We start from the raw sequence: 20843 nt of genomic DNA, 5'->3' as shown, positions 1-20843 counted from the left end.
TCTGCTGGTAGATTCAACCACTCTGGCTCAGGTGGAATGACTGAGCGATGCTAGTACTTACTGAAACTTGCTATTGTCCATGGTAGATTCTTGCAGCCGGTGATGTTCTTCTCCTAAAACTCTGGTTGCATCAAAGTGACTGCATTGGTCAACATGTCATGGAGTAACTCTGGAATTGTCCGAGAGCGCCAGGATCACTAACGCAGGATTTTGTCAATAAAACATGCCAGAATCATTTTACATGTGAAACAAAAGCTGCAGTTCTTTACTTATTTTGTGAAAAAAACAAGAAAATTGTCGCCTCATATACAAGTCATTACGTCAAACACCATCGCTGAAAGTGAACACACAATACCTCAGTGTCAGTGTTTGTGAAGTATGCAGATCAGTTTCTATTTTGAACTGTATGTGTCATCTGCCACCCATAACATTACCCCACAGTGCATTATAATCAACCATGTGAGGGGATATCCTTCATTGTCTCTGCAGTGGATTCTGGTTAATTGGGACACATTGGGACCAGTACATTTTGGTCCAATTAAGCAACTACCCCAATTAGCCAAAGTTTCATGGAATTAGTTAAAAGGGTTAATAAAGACAAATTATCATTTAACTGAGTAACATTTTATGTGTGTAAATGAAATACAAAACAAATTAGATCACTGCCAATGTATTCACCGTACTACAAAACTGTACTAATTCCAAATGATTATCAGCACAATAATTCATCTGCTGAGCTCATATGGTTGACTGTAAATGAACAAAAGCAGACACCTAGTGCAGATAATGGACTGCTTTCATACAATGCTTTAGATGAATGCATCTTCCAAATCTTCATTTTCACTGTAACATTCAAGTTGTCTTCAAATTCTTCAAAATTCTTAGCTTGAAGTATTGGAATTGTTTCCTTTTCACTCTCAGCCGATTTTGGCATCTCCATGCCTGAATGCTTGAAACTGCAGTGAGCAAAACGGTTGTGAATTGTCTTAGTGCGTATTTCTCACCAAATATCAGTGACAATAATCACTGCTTTTTGAACACAAACCCATAAGGGACACTATTTGAAAACTAATTGTCCTAGTAAGGTGTAGTGACAAACAGCCACACAAATGGATATGATTGATTCTATTTAGAAATTGTTTGGCCACAGTTTACTAACACAGTTAAACAGCATAGTGTCTCAAATAAATGATGGAAATCCCATTTATATTCTTGATTTGGTCTTTGTTCTTTAAGGGTTGTCCCAAATAAATGTCTGCCCCGATTAACCGATGTCCCAATTAACTGGATTGCACTGCATACAACGGCATGCAAAAGTTTGGGCACCCCGCTCAAAATTTCTGTTACTGTGATTAGCTAAGCAAGTAAAAGATGACCTGACTTCCAAAAGGCATAAAGTGAATGATGACACTTTTTAAAATAAATCTTAAGCAAGATTACATTTTTATTTCCATCTTTTACAGTTTCAAAATAACAAAAAAGGAAAAGGGCCCAAAGCAAAAGTTTAGGCACCCTGCACGGTCAGTACATAGTAACACCCCTTTGGTAAAGATCACAGCTTGTAAATGCTTTTTGTAGCCAGCTAAGAATCTTTCAATTCTTGTTTGTGGGATTTTCGCCCATTATTCCTTGCGATGGCTTCCAGTTCTGTGAGATTCTTGGACCATCTTACAGACACTGCTCTTTTGAGGTCTACCCACAGATGTTCGATGATATTTAAGTCGGGGAACTGTGAGGGCCATGGCAAAACCTTCAGCATGCGCCTTTCTGATTTTTGACGTGTGTTTAGGATCATTATCCTGTTGTAGAAGCCATCCCCTTTTCATCTTCAGCTTTTTTACAGACAGTGTTATGTTAGCTTCCAGAATTTGAATTGAATTCATTCTTCCTTCTACCGGTGAAATGTTCCCCATGCCACTGGTTGCAACACAAGCCCAAAGTATGATTGATCCACCCCCATGCTTAACAGTTGGAGAGATGTTGTTTTCACAAAATTCTGCACCTTTTTTTTCTCCAAACATACCTTTGCTCATTGTAGCCAAAAAGTTTTATTTTAATTTCATCAGAGCACAGGACTTATTTCCAAAATGCATCAGGCTTGTTCATACTGTTCCTTTGCGAACTTCTGATGCTGAATTTTGTGGTGTGGTGAAGGAAAGGTTTTCTTCTGATGACTGTTTCATGAAGGTCTTATTTGTGCAGGTGTCACTGCACAGTAGAACAGTGCACCACCACTCCAGTGTCTGCTAAGTCTTCCTGAAGGTTTACTGTAGTCAAATGGGGGTTTTGATTTGCCTTTCTAGCAATCCTATGAGCAGTTTTCTCAGAAAGTTTTCTTGGTCTTCCAGACCTCAACTTGATCTCCACCATTCCTGTTAACTGCCATTTCTTAATTACATTACAATTGAGGAAACAGTTACCTGAAAATGCTTTGTTATCTTCTTATAGCCTTCTCCTGCTTTGCGGGCATCATTTATTTGAATTTTCAGAGTGCCTGGCAGCTGTTTAGAGGAGACCATGTCTGCTGATTGTTTGTACAAGGTTTCAGGGGTCAGGATATTTATAAAGCTTTGAAATTTGCATCACCTGGCCTTTCCCAACGATAACTATGAATAAGCCATAGCCCTAACAAGATAATTAAAGTCTGAGACCTTGGTAAAAGTTATCTGAGAGCTCAAATCTCTTGGGGTTACCAAATTTTTGCATGGTGCTCCTTTTCTTTTTTTCACTCTAAAATTGTAGAAAACAAAAATAATACACCAATCTTGCTTAAAATGTTAACAAGAATTTTTCATCTTTAACTTTATGACTTTTGGAGATCAGTTCATTTTCTACTCACTTATCTATTCACAGTGACAGAAATTTTGACCAGGGGTGCCCAAACTTTTGCATGCCACACTGTGTGTTTGAGTCCCCAGTTGGATATAAATTGATAGGGAAGGTGTGACTCTATTGACAGAATTCTATGCACTTGATTAAACTTTTCAGACCATTTGCTGAAAAGGTTCTTAATGGCTCTGATCTCTTTTCTGAAGGGTGACCAGTAAATGTTAACTCCAGGCCCAACATCTCCAAACAGTGGGTCTTATGCTACTGGAGGTTCCTGTTAACAGATCTGTTCTGCTCTCCCCGTGTAACATTACTGAGGATGCCTGTGAACCTTATTCACAGGCTGTTACCTGTATCTCTGATGTGAAAGATGTGGCATTGTTTACTCTGAATTGATGAGGTGATGCTGATGGGGCTTCCGTCGGTCAGGGTCGAACATGATGTTGCTTCTTTTTGTCTAGGTATGCAAGCCTAGGCAGTACGATATGGACAGCAAAAAGTTGACATATAGCAAGCTCCCCTCTCTATGCATCTGATGAACACAAAGGAATAGCAGAGACCGATACAGTTTGGCACCAGCAGTATCGCAGGAGTTGCCAGTCAGTATTGAACTCAACTTAGGACTGCCTTAAGGATTGTAACTCCAGATTTTTCCCTCTGGGTTTACATCCAAGGCTTTTTCCCATGAGTGGGTATAACCACAATGCAGTGGAGGTTTGAGATCAGAGTTTTCTTTCAGCAAGATGAGCTGCCAACCACAGCAGCCGAACCCCATCTGCACGAAGTGACTGGTTTTCAGGTGCCAGGAATTTTCCTTTGCCCATTCTGTCTGTCGAAATGATTCCACTGTACTTAGTAGCTGAGCCACACATGAAGGCCAGGAGGACGGTTGCCAAAGGCTATTTGAGCTGCATGCTATTTGGAGTCTTTATTAAGTAGTAGGAGCTTATGCCCTACTACAGCCGCTGGCTATAACAACTTTAAGGAACTACACTGAATTGTATATGTTAAATTCTGCTGTCATGCGTTATCTTCTGCTCTATCTGGGTCCATTTCTCTGTGGCACTTGTTATGCATGCTTTTTAATATTTTAAAATGTTTGCTGGCCCTGATGAAGGATGGACACATGACTGCATCAGTGGGTTAAATCCTGGAGCCTGAGAAGTCACTGGAACATGCAGAAAGAGAAAGGACTGGCTTGTGCCAATCCACAACTCTGCAGTGTCTTTCAATCCTGGGCATTGGAGCCAGCATACCCGGTGATGATGCCACCAGACAGAATGGTCTCCGAGATCATCTGTAGAAATTTGAGAGACTCTTTGACATACCAAATCTCCTCAGACACGATGAACTATAGCCACTGGTGTGCCTTCTTTGTGATTACATCAGTATGTTGGGCTCAGGATAGATCTTCCAATATGTTGACACCCAGAAACTTGAAGCTGCTCACCCTTTCCATGACCGACCCCTCAATGACAACCGATGTGTGTTCTCATGGTATGCTCTTCCTGATGCCCACAATCAACTCCTTGGTTTCATTGAGGTTGAGTGCAAAGTTTTGTTGTGACACAACTCAATCAGCTGATCTATCTCACTCCTCTGTGTCCCCTCATCCCCAGCACAGATTCTGCCAACAGCGGTGAATTTATAGAGCTGTGCCTAGATACACCATCATGAGGGTAGAGAATAGACCAGTGGAATAAGAACTTTTTTCTGAGACCTCAGCAGCAGTTAGTGCTGCTCTCATGATCACTTCAGTGTGCTTCTGTCCGAGTCAGAGCTTTTCCTTCCTTCTCCCATGGTCACCAATGGCTTCTCAAAGTCTGGGGTTCATTTTGGTGTTTGGGTTTGATGGAAAGAGCAGCGTGATGTCTGGAGATGAGGTAAGGACAGGGATCACATCAGGGACAGAAGTTGAGCTTGAGGTCAGGGACAGAATTTAAGGTTACATTTAGGATTCCCCATCAGAGAGGGTGAGTGCTGGATCTGTCTCTGATCTCGTCTTATTTATATATTTATTGAGATACAGTATGGAATGGGCCTTCCTAGCTCTTTGAGACATGCCACCCAGAAATTCCCTGATTTAATGCTAGAAAATAGACTATTACAGTGACTGATTAATCTACTAACTTGTAAGTCTTCGGAAAGTGTAAGGAAAACGGAACAGCAGAAGCAAGCACACGGTTATTGAGAACATCCAAAAATGTACAGTGGTGGGAATTGAACCTGGGTTGTAGGCACTGTAAGCTGTTGTGCTAACCACCATGCTACAGTGCTGCACTCAGTAGCAACTTCACTGCTTTACCATTGTGTTCCCATGTTACACCAGTGACCATTCAGGAAAATGTTCAGTGCCTTGGAAAAGTCCTTTGATACAGTACATCCTAAGGTTATAATTGATGCCTCAGAATTGCCTCCCCCCTCCCCTCCCCTCCTCATCTCCTTCCATCCTCCCCCATGCCCCTCTCACCTGGCCACTCCCTCTCCACCCTCTTCCCATTCTTCCCATCTCCCGCTCTCCTTTCCCTCACCCTGATATGGTTCTGCCCTTTGGTTGTTGAAAACGAGCTTGCGTTTCTGTTTTTAGGAAAGCTTCCCCTCTCTGAAGCTGCTATTGAGGTCACACTGTCGGGTATGAAGCCATTGTAACATAGCCTGCTGTCATCAAGATTTCGACTGTTGCCTTTTGAACAAACTTCCTTCATGGTTAATTCAGTGACCAGATGCAATCTGTTCCTTGTAGCCCCTTGTTGTCTCTACTGGGACATCAGCCAGCACATCGATGTGAGCATTTTGTTTACCCCTCATTCTGCCCTGAATCTGTCTCCTTGCTCCTTCACTGTAGGGAGATGAATGTATCAGTGTAGATTATATAGTTATTGTGGTGTGACCCCAGGATCCTTTGTATCTCAGAGTTTTGAATTTTCTCTTCATAAAGAAAATAGACTAAGCTTTTATTTGTTCTAATGAAGTGTATGACCATACACTTCCTGACACTGTATTCCATCTGCCACTACTTGGCCCATCCTCCTAATCTGTCTAAATCCTTCTGTAGTCTCTCTACTTCCTCAACTCTACATGTCCCTCCAGCTATCTTTATATCATCTGCAAATTTGGCCACAAAGCAATCAATCCTATCATCCAGATCATTAACATAAAATGTAAAGAGAAACAGTGCCAACACAGACCTCTGTGAACACCACTAGTCATCGAAAGCCAACCAGAAAAAGCTCCTTTTATTCTCACTTTTTGCTTCCAGCCAATCATCCTTTGCTGTATCCATGTAAGTATCTTTCCTATATTATCATGGGCTCTTAAATTGTTAACCAGCCCCTTGTCAAAGGACTTCTGAGATTCCAAGTACACCACAAACACTGATTCTCCTTTGTCTATCCTGCTGCTTATTTCATCAAAGAATTCCAAAATATTGGCCAAATAAGATTTTTCCCAAAGGAAACTATGCTGACTTTGTCATCTGCCTCCAAGTGCCCTGAAATCGCATCCTTAATCAACTCCAACATCTTTTCAACCACTGAGGTCAGACTAACTGGCCTGTAATTTCCTTTCTTCTGCCTCTCTCTGGAACATTTGCAATTTTCTAATCCTCCAGAATCATGCCAGTATCCAATGATTCTTGAAAGATTTTTACCAATGCCGCCGCAATCTCTTCAGCCACCTCCTTCAGAACTCTGGCTTGTAGACCATCTGATCCAGATGACTTTCAGACCTTCCAGGCTCTCGAGCATCTTCTCCCTAAGATTGGTTACTTCACTCACCTATGCTTATTAATACTCTTGAACCTCCAGCATGCTGTCCATTACTTCCACAGTGAAGACTGATGTAATATACTTGTTCAGTTCATCTACCATTTCCTTGTTCCCCATTAATAACACTCCAGCATCATTTTCCAGCTGACCAATACCTACTCTAGCCTCCCTTTTACACCTTTTATATCTGAAGAAAGTTTTTTCATATTATTGACCAGCTTACCTTCATATTACATCTTTTCCTTCTTTGTCGTTTTAGTTGCTTTCAATTGGTTTTTAAAATCTTCCCATTCCTCTAATTTCCCACTAGCTTTTGCTCTATGATAAGCCCTCTCACTGGCTATTATGTTGACTTCTTTTGTCAGCCACAGTTGCATCATCCTGCCTTTAAAATATTTCTTCTACTTTGGGATATATCTATCTTGTACCTTCTGAATTGCCTTCAATAATTCCAGCCATTTCTACTCTGCTGTCATCCCTGGTCATGTTCTCGTGCAAGCAAATTTGGCGAGCTCCTCTGTCATAACTCTGTAATTCCTTCTGAAATTGCACTTTAATACAGATACACCTGATTTAAGCTTCTCACTCTCAAACTGCAAGATAAATTGTATCAAATTATGATCACTGGTTCCTAAGGGTTCCTTTACTTTAAGCTCACTGATCAATTCCAGTTCGATGCACAACACCCAATCCAGAATAGCTAATCCCCTAGTGGACTCAACCATCAGCTGCTCTAAAATACCTTCTTCTAGGCATCCTACACATCTCCCCTCTTGGGATTCAGCACCAAACTGATTTTCTCAATCTACCTGCCTATCCTTTCAACACAATGTATATCCCTGGATGTTCAGCTCCCAGTTATAATCTTCCTTCAGCAATGATCTGGTAATATCCACAGCATCATACATGAAAATCTGCAGCATTTATGTGACTGGACCAGGACAAATTTTTAGTCATCTTTACACCGAGAAACTTGAAGCTCTTAACTAGCTTTTCCCTCTTTACAAACACAGGAGGGGCACAGGTGGGGAGTGTAACACTTTTCCCTCTAATGCAGAACATTGAAAACCAGTAGGCAGATGTTTAGGAGTAAGAGCGGATCTAAGGAAAATGTTTTTCACCCATGTGTTGATTGCAGTTTGGATCTTATTGCTTGGGTAGGTGGTGGAGATGAGTACTGTCTTGTTAATCGTGCTCTTGAATGGCCAAGCCAGAAGGCTACAGACTAAGTGCTGGTGGCAGTGGGTGCAGAGGACTGTACCATACAGAACGATGGCCCTTAACGGTGGCTCTTTTGCATGCATCTTCAGAAACAGCTCTATTTTTATCCTTAATACCTCTATTTTTCCCTTTCAGGGTTCTTTTGAAGATGCTGACCTGCAGCTGAATGCTGACTTCAGTTCTTTGTGGGAATGGGAAGTCTGTGGAGAGATATATGGATTTGGAAATAGAGTGGGGCACTGTCACTATTTAGAGACTGGGATTGAGCTGCATCGACAGAGTTCAGCAGTGGGATTTATTTACATACTGACACAGAACTCTAGGAAAAATATGGGGTAGTGATGTTAGTTTGGGGACAGACAGGGTGAGGGGAGAAAGCAGGTCTCTGGAATTAGTTTGGGGATTGATATGGATCTACAGGAAGAGAGAGGGGACTGAGATAGATAGATAGATAGATAGATAGATAGATAGATAGATAGATAGATAGATAGATAGATAGATAGATAGATACTTTATTCATCCCCATGGGGAAATTCAACATTTTTTCCAATGTCCCATACACTTGTTGTAGCAAAAACTAATTACATACAATACTTAACTCAGTCATAATATGATATGCATCTAAATCACTAACTCCAAAAAGCATTAATAATAGCTTTAAAAAAAGTTCTTAAGTCCTGGCAGTTGAATTGTAAAGCCTAATGGCATTGGGGAGTATTGACCTCTTCATCCTGTCTGAGGAGCATTGCATCGATAGTAACCTGTCGCTGAAACTGCTTCTCTGTCTCTGGATGGTGCTATGTAGAGGATGTTCAGGGTTTTCCATAATTGACCGTAGCCTACTCAGCGCCCTTCGCTCAGCTACCGATGTTAAACTCTCCAGTACTTTGCCCACGACAGAGCCCGCCTTCCTTACCAGCTTATTAAGACGTGAGGCGTCCCTCTTCTTAATGCTTCCTCCCCAACACGCCACCACAAAGAAGAGGGCGCTCTCAACAACTGACCTATAGAACATCTTCAGCATCTCACTGCAGACATTGAATGACGCCAACCTTCTAAGGAAGTACAGTCGACTCTGTGCCTTCCTGCACAAGGCATCTGTGTTGGCAGTCCAGTCTAGCTTCTCATCTAACTGTACTCCCAGATACTTGTAGGTCTTAACCTGCTCCACACATTCTCCATTAATGATCACTGGCTCCATATGACTGGGATTAGTTTGGGGATTGAGTGAGGTTTGTTGGAAGAGAGAGGGCCACTGGCTTTAGTTTGGGAGCCAACACGGAGCTGTATGTAGAGAGGAGTGAATTGGGATTACTTTAGAGACTGACAGAGGGCTGCGTTTAGATAGCAGGGCAGTGGGATTAGTTTGTGGACCAACAATGCTTGACTGTGGGAAAATAGTCAAGCAGTACAATTAGTTTGGGGACTAAGACAGGGCTGTAGTAAGACAGTCAATTGATGGAATTAGCTTGTGAAGTGATATAGGTCTGTCTATAGAGAGTGAGGCAGTGGGATTGGTTTGGGAACTGACACAGGGCTTTGGGGAGGGAGCAGGGCAGAGGGATTGGTTTGGGAATTGATGCAGAGCAAGAGGGAGTATGTGGGGATGTGTCAAAAGCTTGGGAGAGAGTGAGCCCGGGGGACTAGTTTAAGAACTGGCATAGAGTGGGTTCCTAGTTCTGATTTCATGCTGCATTTAGAGTTCTGAGTGAGTGAATTCCGAGTTCTGATTGATGAGTAAGCATGTTCAAAGTGAGCAAGTCCAGAGTCCAGAGCAGTAACTCCAGAGTGACTTCCAAGATGTGACCATTGCATCCTCTCTGCTAGTTCTGCTTGCCCGTGCTCTTCTCCCATCTGCCAAGTTCCTCTGCTTCATGTGCCCATCTAAGGGCTTCTTAAATGATACTGTTGCACCTGCCTCAACCACAAACTCTGGCATTTCCTTCCATCAACTCACCAACGTCTGTGTAAACCGTAGCCCTTTGATCCCTTTACAATTTTATTCCTATCTCAAATTAAATCTTCGCCTCCTACCTTTATACTTGCATTCTCTGGGGAAAAGAACATTACCATATACCATATTTATGCCTCTTATAATTTTAAACATCCCATCCTGTTTAATTTTAAACAGGTCATCCCATTTTCCTACATTCCCACAAGTAATGAGGGTGATGAACTTCGAACATGGATCAGTACATGGAACTACGACATTTTAGCTGTTATGGAGACTTGGCTTTCACAAGAGCAGGTATGGCTGCTGAATGGTCTGGGGTTTAGATATTTCAACATGATCAGGGAGGGAGATAAAAGTGGTGTGAGAAGGACATTGTTAATCAGGGGTAGTATCACGACTGCAGAAAGGCAGGACCCTTTGGAGGGATTGTCCACTGAGTCAGTGTGGGTGGAAGTCAGAATCAGGTAGGGAGCAATCACTCTATTGGGGCTATTCGATAGATCCTCCAGCAGCAACAGGGACAATGAGGAGCAGGTTGGGGGACAGACTTCGGAAATGTGCAAAAATGACCAGATTGTAATCATGGGTGTTTTCAACATCCCTAATATTGATTGGCACCTCCTTAGTGCAAGAGGCTGACAGACTGACGGGGGAGAGGCCATACTGTAGCTGGCGCTTGGTGAATGAAATGAGACAGGTGTCAGATTTCTTGTGGTGTGGATTTTGAAGACAGTGACCATAATACCCTAACCTTTACAAAGCCATGAGAGGGATAGAAGCAAACAGTATAGGAAAGTATATAGAGCAAACACAAAGAAATCTGCAGATGCTGGAAATTCAAACAACACACAGAGAATGCTGGTGGAACACAGCAGGCCAGGCAGCATCTATAAGGAGGACTGTCAACGTTTCAGGCCGAGACCCTGAAGCATCGCCAGTGCTTCTCCTTATAGATGCTGCCTGGCCTGCTGTATTCCATCAGCATTTTGTGTGTGTTGTAGGAAAATATATAATTGAGGAGGGGAAATTATGATACTGTTCAGAAGGAAATTGGCATTGTAAACTGGGAACAGATGTATTCAGGGAAATGCACAAAGGAAATGTTAATGCTGTTTAGGAAGTATGTGCATGGAAATCTGGATAGGTTTGTCTCATTTATACAGGCAAAGGACGGTAGGGTGAAAGAACCCAGACTGACAGGAGATGCAGACATCCCGCAAAGAGGAAGCAGGAAGCTTAAACAAGGTTTAGGAAGCAAGGATCAAGCTGTGCTTTAGAAAATTCCAAGGGAACCAGGAAGGAGATGAAGAATACACTTAGGAGGGCTAGAAGGGGGCATGAGAAGGCATTGATGAGTAGGATGAAGGAAAATACCAATACGTTCTACATGTACTGCTTGTGAAGAAGCTGGACCAGAGTGAGTGTAGGACTGATCAGGGCTTTGTGGGAGTTGTAGGTTTTGGCAAATAAAATGGCATGAGGTGCTCTATATTTAAGAAAGACCATAACAACTCATTGTATTGCAAATACTGAAGACAAAAAGCATGATAACAGAACTTCATGTAATACATCATCATGTCAGGCCAGCCTCTTAAAGCGATCCTCAACTCAGCAGTTTTTGGCCCCTTATCTAATGAAGCATATGGAGGTACTGGAGAAGGTCTAAAGGAGTTTCAAAGATTAATCCGGGGATTGAATGGTTAACAGATGAGGAGCGTTTGATGGCTCTGGCTTGTACTCACAGGTGTTTAAAGAATGAAGGGAACTATAATTGACAGGCCTGCATAGACTGGACATTGATAGGATGTTTCCAATAGTGGGGAATCTAAGACCAAAGGGCAGAGTCTCAGAATACAAGGACGTTCCTTTAGAACAGAGGTGAAGAGTAGTTTCTTTAGCCAGAGGTTGGTAAATCTGTGGAATTCATTGCCACAGACAGCTATGGAGGTCAAGTCATTAGTTATATTTAAAGCGGAGGTTGATGGGTTCTGAATAACTAAGGATGTGAAACATTACATGAAGAAGGCAGGAGAATGGGGTCGAGAAGGGTAATGCATCAGCCACGATTGAATGGCTTAGCAGCTACAATGGGGTGAATGGCCTGTCCACTCCTCTGTCTAATGGTCTTATGGGGGAAAGGTATCAGAGACAGATCAATAAAATTGACGGCTGTGTGGAAGTAGGGGATAAAGTTGATTAAATTGCCGAGCTTAGCATGAGTGCAGGAAGCAACACAAACACAGGCACTGATGTAACAGAGACAGATTGGGGAATGTTCCCAGTGATGTCAGGGCGGTACTACTGCCTCACTGCTCCAGTGTTCCAGGTTTAATCTTCACCTGGTGTGCTGTCTGTGTTTAACTTGCACATTCACTCTTCTGTTTCAGAGATCAGCTGAGAGTCACCACTTCCCATGGGTCTGGGGTATCAATAGGACAAGGTTGGGTAAAGATGTCAGATATACCTGCCTAAAGAATATTAATAATCCAGGAGATTTATTGCCAAATTAATGGGTTTATTGTCATTGTTTCTGCTTACTCATTTTTCTAGATTATACATGGAATTTATATTTCAGGGTGGCAAATAGATTTGAAATGGTCTGTGAAGTTGTAGCCTTGGCCTTTGCATTACTAAGGTGTCACACACAGAATGCTGGAGGGACTCTGCAAGGCAGGCGGCTTCCATGTAAATGAATAAACAATCGACATTTTGGACCAAGACCCTTCTTCGGGCTTGTGAAGGAAGGGGGAGATGCTGCAATAAAAAGCTGGGGGGACAGGAAAGAGACTCGCTGGATGGTGACAGGTGAAGCCAGGTGGGTGGAAAAGGTCAAGGGCTGGAGAAGATAGAATCTGATTGGAGAGGAGAGTGGACAATAGGGGAAAGGGAACAAGAAGGTGACCCGAGGGAAGTAATTGGCAGATGAGAAGAAGAAAAATGTCAGAATGGGGAACAGAGGAAGTGGACAGGGAGAAATTTGTTCACCAGAAGTAGAAATTGATATTCATGCCATCAGGCTGGAGTGTACCATGAGAGGATATAACATTTTTCTCCTCTACCCTCAGGCTGGACATCTTGGCACAAGAGAAAGCCATGGATCGACATGTCGGAATGGGAATGGGAGTTGGAATGGGACTTAAAATGTTTGTCCACCGGGAACTCATGCTTGTGGCGGATGGTGTGGATGTGTTCAATTCCCACCAAACCCCCAACCAATTTAGAGAAGATTAAAAGTTACGTTCTACTATTCCATGATAACACTTGAAAATGCTGGGAACATGCAAGCCAGGCAAAAAATGAGGAAGATACAAAGAGATGAGGTATTAGCGCCAATCCAGAAGCTGCCTGACCCACTGAGTGTTTCCAGAACTGAATTTCTACTGTATCAGTGAGGATCAGGCCTGTTCCTGTGCTGAATTGTTCTGTTTTATGTTGATAAGATTGCAATTCCCAAAACATGAGCTGGAATGAACTTGATCTGATATTCCAGATGCACAATCGGTTTTAAGATTTCCCTGTTGTACATTAGCTTTAGTGACTTACTCAAACAATTCTGTTCATATGCTGCCAGGATGTTTTTTACAAACTCATTGTCTTGATCCAGTTGTGTTTTTCAGGGCTGAATATGAAAGCAGATGGAATGGAAAGTTCATTGCTTCGAACGTGGTACTGCAGTGGTTATAGTTGATGATGGTCATTTTTCACTGTTCCAGAGCCAACACTCATTGAAATATCCTTGACTCAATTCAACAGTGACTGAAATTTTAAAGAAACTGCAGGTGTTGGAAATCTTTCATGTAAAAACTTAATACTCCAGTAAGATTCAGCAGCTGAAGCAGCATCATTTCAGTTCAAAGATCCATCATCATTTCTTGCTTTGGGGACTGCCTTTTTGTGATTATATATTTTGTAAATTCAATTCAGAACTTGGGTTTCAGAATCTCACCAGGTTGCGTTAGTATCCCAGACCTGGAACACGCAAATTAGTTGACAATCCAAAACAATGTTAATAAAGGAAGGTATGATTATATTTCTCTAACAATCATTGACATCTTAACTTTCTTCTCTTAGTGGCAACAATGGTTATACTCTTAATTGGACTAGCCTTCTGAAAGTTAGTGTAGGCCTAGGAACAAGCAAGTGTACATCACAAGAACAAATACTTAAACTTCTTGGTGCTTGCTTTAAGATTTCTCTTGTGACTCCTTAAATGTTTTACAACAATTAACTAATTACACTATATTGTTTTTATCTTATTAAACAAAGGAAAATCTTGCCTTTTTAAACCCTGGTATACAGGTAATGCAATGATTAAATTACAGGACTAGTTCCCTAAAGATTTAAGTTGATAATTTTGAGAGTTGAATCCATACCCTGCTATGACAATTGTGGTAAAAGGTAGTACAATTAAACTCTGATAATCTAACAGGTTATTTAGAAATCCTGATGCTTTCCTGGGCCCTAATTGTGTTGCTTCCTCTGACTCATCAGGGTCTTTGTTCCTATGTTCCCTCTACCACACTGGGTCCTCATTTCCCCAACTCCATCTACAGACTGTGTCTCACTCCCTCTTCTCTTACACATTTTGGTTTCCTTTGGATCCCTGAAATTTTATTATACTGTATAACAAAGAGATCCGTCTTTTAATTGGAAAATAACATCTGAAATTCAGCAAGTCCAGCACCACCAAAGCCCTGAGTGCCAGTTTAATGGCTTCCAAACTATCCCATCACAGAAACCAACATTCCAACATGTTCTTGCAGAAGCAGAAATCTGTTGTCTTTTCTAACTTAGGAAGCATTGAGAAACTTCATGTTCTTACTAATATTCACAGTATCTTTCAAATGAATCACCTGCCACCCTGGTTGTACAATATTGTTGTTTCGGCAGGAGCTTGCTGTAAGGAAATTGTCTGTAATGTTTGCTCTGTTACAAAGGGTATTTTACCAACTTGGCATTGTGATACTTGATCTGTGTAGGAGTATATCTCATTCTGTCTTCCCACTACAGTCTGGTAGTTTAATAATTGAAATGTTGAGACTGAGTGGAAATTTATCCATTGTTATGCACAAGAGATTCTGTAGCTCCAAGAAATCTTAAACAAAACACACAATAAGCAGAGTCCTGATGAAGGTTCTCAGCCTGAAATATCGACTGTTTATTCCCTTCCATAGATGCTCACCGATCTGCTGAGTTGCATAGTATTTAGTGTGTGATGTAAGTTTTTTTTTATGCTTTCCTTCATTTACCACTGAGCAAGAATTGAAAGCACAAACATGAGAAATCTGCAGATGCCTGAATTCCAAAGAACACACTCAAAGTGCTGGAGAAACTCAGCAGGCCAGGCAGCATCTATGGTAAAGAGTTTCTGGTTGAGAGCATTCATCAGTCCAGATGAGAGATCTCGGATTGAAATGTCGACTGTTTACTCTTTCCCAGATATGCTGCCTGGCCTGCTGAACAATGTTCCCTCAAATTTGTAATGACCAGAGTGTGCAAAGATCTTGTGCTTTGCAAAGTTTTGCCCAGTAACAACATATTTTCAATCAATTTTTAAGTGAATGAAGTAAACCTGAAGTTATTCTAAGGATAATAAACCAGCAAATCCAGTTTGTTGTCTATTGTTTAAAAGAAATAAAATAACACACAACAATGAATCTTATTTCTCATATACTTTATGACAGCATGTAATAATATCAATCTTTTCACATGTGATTAAAGTAGAGGGTAACAACATTTTGTGTGCAGTTTAAATTTCTTTCTGTGCAAGTACAAAATAATTTGTATGTGCACACACACATGCACACCTTGGAGGGAACATTGCTGTTGAGTTTCTCCAGCATTTTGTGAGGTTTGTAAAGCATGAGGCTTGTAACTGAGCAAACGTTAATTAGGTTGGTTTACAATCCCCTGTATGCTAAAGTGTGTTCTCTTAATTACCATTTGAAAAGCAATGATCTTAATTCGATAATTTTTAATCTATTTTCTCCCACAATCTCAAGATTAAACTGAATGATTAGGTGGAACAATTTGACTCTTAATTCATTGTGCACAAGGCCAGCTGGACTTTTTCGGAGAGGAAGTATGTTGTGACGTTTTTCCATATGATTTTTTAAAGTTGGATTTTTGCACCACAGTTAACAATTGCGAGTGAACTGTTACCCTCCCCCATTTTTAATTCATGTGCAGTAAGCTTTTATTTATCTTACAGATATGATATAAATTGCCTATAAAAAGTATTCACCACCCCCCACAGAAGTTTTCCTGTTTTATGTTTAAAAACATTGGATCACAATGGATTTAATTCAGCTTTTTTGACACTGATCAACAGAAAAAGACTCCTTCTTATCAAAGTGAAAACATCTCTATAGAAGGTGATCTAAATTAATTACAAATATAAAGCACAAAATAATCTATGCATTAGTATTCACCTCCTTCTAGACAATATTTAGTAGATGCACCTGTGGCAGCAATTACAGCATTGAGCCTGTGTGGATATGAGTCTATCAGCTTTCCACATCTAGACACTGCAATTTTTCCCCATTCTTCTTTACAAAACAGCTCAAGCTCTGTTGGATTGCATGCGAATCGTGAGTGAACAGCCCTTTTCAAGTCCAGCCACAAATTCTCAATTGGATTGAGGTCTTGATTCTGACTTGGTCACTCCAGGACATTAACTTTGTTGTTTTTAATCCATTTCTGTGTAGCTTTAGCTTTATGTTTGGGGTCATTGTCTTGCAGCAAATCTTCTCCCAAGTTGCAGTTCCCTTGCAGTCTGCATCAGGTTTTCCTTCAGCATTTCCCTGTATTTTGCTGCATTCATTGTACCCAACACCTTCACAAACCTTTCAGGGCCTGCTGCAGTGAAGCATCCCCACAGCTTGATGCAGCCACTACCATGCTGCACAGTAGGGATGGCATGTTTCTGATGATGTGTGGTGTTTGGCTTAACATAGCATTTCATCTGATGACAAAAAGCTCAATTCTGGTTTCATCAGGCCATAGAACGTTCTTCTAGCTGACTTCAGAGTCTTCCACATGCCTTTGGCAAACTCTAGCTGAGATTTCACGTGAGGTTTTTTTCAACACTGGCTTTCTCTTTGCCAATCTCCCATAAAGCTGTGACTGGTGAAGCACCTGAGAAACAGTTGTTGTATGTGCCGTCTCTCCTCTCTCAGCCACTGAAGCTTGTAACTCCTCCAGAGTTGTCATAGGTCTCTTGGTGACCTCTCTCACTAGTCCTCTTCTTGCACAGTCACACAGTTTTTGAGGATGGCCTGCTCTAGGCAGATCTACAGCTGTGCCATATTCTTTCCATTTCTTGATGATTGATTTAACTTTACTCCAAGGTATATGCAGTCACTTAGAAATTTTGTTCTATCCCTTTCCTGACTTGTGCTTTTCAATAACTTTTTACAGAGTGTTTGGCATGTTCTTTTGTCTTTATGGTGTCATTTTTGTCAGGATACTGATTCATGCTTCAAGGGACCTGTTGTAAACAGGGATACGCATCCTGGAGACCCCCTAAAAGTACTGACACCCCACCACAGGAACCCCTGTAGACACTGACACACTATCAGGGGACCCCTGTAAAAATTGCCACACTGCCCAGTGACACCCTCTGTAAATATTGATATACTTCACAGGGACCAGATGTAAATTGTGACAAACACCTTGGGGTCCCCGGTAAATACTGAAACTCCCAGGGATCTCCTGTAACTACTAATGGATGGCCAAGGATCCACTGTAAAAACTGACATACTCCTTGTTACCTTCTTAAACACAAACACTCTCCCAAGACCCTCTGTGAATACTAACAGTCTCCAGGGTCACAATGTAAGTACAGATGCATTCTCTGGGACCACCAATAAATAACAACAGACTCTGTGGGACCCTCTAAATACAGATACACTTTATGAGACTCCCTGTCAATACAGGCATAATACCCATGGCCACATGTAAATAGTGACACACTTCCACTGGAACCCTGTAAAGACTGATACTCGCTCACTGGGACCCATTGTAAATACTGACAAACATCCCCAGATCCCTGTAAGTAGTGACAAACTCCCTGTGCACACACTGTTGATACTGACACACTCCAACACCTGCTGTAAATACTGACATACTCCTCAGGCCCTGAGGTAGGTATGAAAATTGAAGAAAGAGGTAATACGGAGGGAATTTTAGCAACCAGACAAAATTAGAATGCTGAACAAAAAAGGTAATAAGCTCCGGTTTGTTACATGAGCCACATGTAAATTGGCACAGAGTTAATAAGTTCATAGAACTATATATGTGGTTCAAAGATTGGTGAGGGAGAACTGGGTTTGAAGTCATGTGACATTGCAATCAGTAATGGGGAAGGAGGGAGTTGTTCCAATGGGATGGGCTCAGAATGAACCACATTGTGCCTATGCTCCTAGTGAATCACATACCTTGGGCTATGGTTAGGGCTTTAAACTACATAGTAGGGAGGCTTGAACAGCTTGGAAAAGTATGAATAAAGTATTAATGGCTTCAGTTTCTGGAGTAATTGGGAATTCACAAGATTGGTTCATTCAAAAGTAGAAACAGCATTCAGAAGGGAGGATGAGGTAACCGTGGCTGATGAGGAGAGTAGAAGGCAGCAAAAAAGCCAAAGAGAGGGCAGACAAATAGCAAAAATTGGTGGGAGGCTAGAAGATTCCAGGTTCTTTTATGTTATTTCCAGCACACATTTGTGAAGGAGAACAATATAGTTGTTACTCTGGTGCACATTAAGAATGGCAAAAAGATAAAAACACAAAAATAAAAAAACAGATATAATACATAGCAACACACACAAAATGTTGGAGGAATTCAGCAGGCCAGACAGCATCTATTGAAAAGAAAAGTACTGTTGATGTTTTGGGTCAAAACCCTTCAGTAAGACTGGAGAAACGAATGGTGAGGAGTGGATTTAAAAGGTGGGAGGGGAGAGAAAAACACAAGGTGATAGGAGAAACAGGAAAGGAGGTGGGGGAATGAAGCAAAGGGCTCGGAAATCGATTGGTTTAAAAGACACAGCGATGGAGAAGGAGTCGTCTGATAGGAGAGGACAGAAAACCATGGAAGAAAGAAAAAGTAGGAGGAGCACCAGACAGAGGTAGTGGGCTGGCAAGGAGATAAGGTGAGAGGGGGAATAGGGGATGGGGAATGGCATGGGGGGGGGGGGCATTACCGGAAGTTCGAGAAATCGATGTTCATTCCATTGGGTTGAAGGCTACCCAGACAGAATATAAGGTGTTGTTCCTCCAACTTGAATATGGCCTCATTGCGACAGTAGGGGAGGCCATGGATTGACATGTCATAATGGGAATGGGAAGTGGAATTAAAATGGGTGGCCACTAGGAAATCCTGCTTCTTCTGGTGGGCAAACCGTAAGTTCTTGGTGAAGCAGTTGCCCAATCTACATCGGGTCTCATCGATATACAGGAGAACACACTGGGAGCACTGGACACAGTCCATCACTCCAACAGTACATCACCTGTGTCACCTCGGCGCCCCTCCTCCCCTTCTTACCCCATCCCTGACAAATTTAGTTGTTTGCCTGTTCTCCATCTCCCTCTGGTGCTGCCCCCGCCTCCTTTCTTTCTCCTGAGGCCTCCCGTCCCATGATCCTTTCCCTTCTCCAGCTCTGTATCACTTTCGCCAATCACCTTCCCAGCTCTTAGCTTCATCCCACCCCCTCCGGTCTTCTCCTATCATTTCGCATTTCCCCCTCCCCCCACTACTTTCAAATCTCTTACTATCTTTCCTTTCAGTTAGTCCTGATGAAGGGTCTCGGCCCGAAACGTCGACAGCGCTTCTCACTATAGATGCTGCCTGGCCTGCTGTGTTCCATCAGCATTTTGTGTGTGTTGTAGTTTCTCAAGATGCATCTCTTTTGTAATGGCCCGTCCACACACTTCTGCCCCCTGGTTGTGTCTTGCACTTAATTAGTTCATCCACCATTTCCTTGTCCCCCATTACTACCTTTTCAGCATTATTTTCCAGCAGTCCAATATCTATTCTTAACTCTCTTTCACACTTTGTCAAATCAAGTCAAGTCACTTTTATTGTCATTTCGACCATAACTGTTGGCACAGTGCATAGTAAAAATAAGACAACGTTTTTCAGGACCATGGTGTTACATGACACAGTACAAAAAACTAGACTGAAACTACGTAATAAAAAAACAACACAGAGAAAGCTACACTAGATTACAGACCTACACAGGACTGCATAAAGTGCACAAAAACAGTGCAGGCATTTACAATAAATAATAAACAAGACAATAGGGCAGTAAGGTGTCAGTCCAGGCTTCGGGTATTGAGGAGTCTGATAGCTTGGGGGAAGGAACTGTTACATAGTCTGGTTGTGAGAGTCTGAATGCTTCGGTGCCTTTTCCCAGATGGCAGGAGGGATAAGAGATTGTATGAGGGTTGCATGGGGTCCTTCATAATGCTGTTTCCTTTATGGATGCAGCATGTAGTGTAAATGTCTGTGATGGGAGGAAGAGAGACCCCGATGATCTTCACAGCTGACCTCACTATCCGCTGCAGGGTCTTGCGATCTGAGCTGGTGCAATTTCTGAACCAGGCAGTGATGCAGCTGCTCAGGATGCTCTCAATACAACCCCTGTAGAAAGGGTTTGGGGATGGGGGGTGGGAAATGGACTTTCCTCAGCCTTCGCAAAAAGTAGAGATGCTGCTGGGCTTTCTTTGCTATGGAGCTGGTGTTGAGGGACCTGGTGAGATTCTCTGTCAGTTGAACACCAAGAAATTTGGTGCTCTTTACGATCTCCACTGAGGAGACGTCAATGTTCAGCAGGGAGTGGTCGCTCTGTGCCCTCCTGAAGTCAACAACCATCTCTTTTGTTTTGTTCACATTCAGAGACAGGTTGTTGGCTCTGCACCAGTCCATTAGCCGCTGCACCTCCTCTCTGTAAGCTGACTCGTCATTCTTGCAGATGAGACCCACCACGGTTGTGTCATCGGCGAACTTGATGATATGGTTCGAGCTGTGTGTTTCAGCACAGTTGTGGGTCAGCAGAGTGAATAGCAGTGGAC

The 20843-nt window shown here is 42.1% G+C and overlaps 1 protein-coding gene across 1 annotated transcript in view; it reads left to right on the top strand.

Annotated features, from left to right (window-relative positions):
* The first annotated feature begins 4637 nt into the window (after positions 1 to 4637).
* LOC140734002 (interferon-inducible GTPase 5-like) overlaps positions 4638 to 20843 on the top strand; it is a 59856-nt gene continuing 43650 nt past the window's right edge. Inside the window, exons 1-3 of the mRNA XM_073057581.1 lie at positions 4638 to 4712; positions 7953 to 8015; positions 9949 to 10065. Of these exons, the coding sequence (XP_072913682.1) occupies positions 4638 to 4712; positions 7953 to 8015; positions 9949 to 10065 (255 nt within the window). The remainder of the gene's footprint in view (positions 4713 to 7952; positions 8016 to 9948; positions 10066 to 20843) is intronic.

The sequence above is a fragment of the Hemitrygon akajei genome, chromosome 10 (genome assembly GCF_048418815.1).
Source record: "Hemitrygon akajei chromosome 10, sHemAka1.3, whole genome shotgun sequence".
In the NCBI taxonomy this organism is placed as follows: Eukaryota; Metazoa; Chordata; class Chondrichthyes; order Myliobatiformes; family Dasyatidae; genus Hemitrygon; species Hemitrygon akajei.
This window is presented reverse-complemented; position numbering and strand designations above follow the sequence as displayed.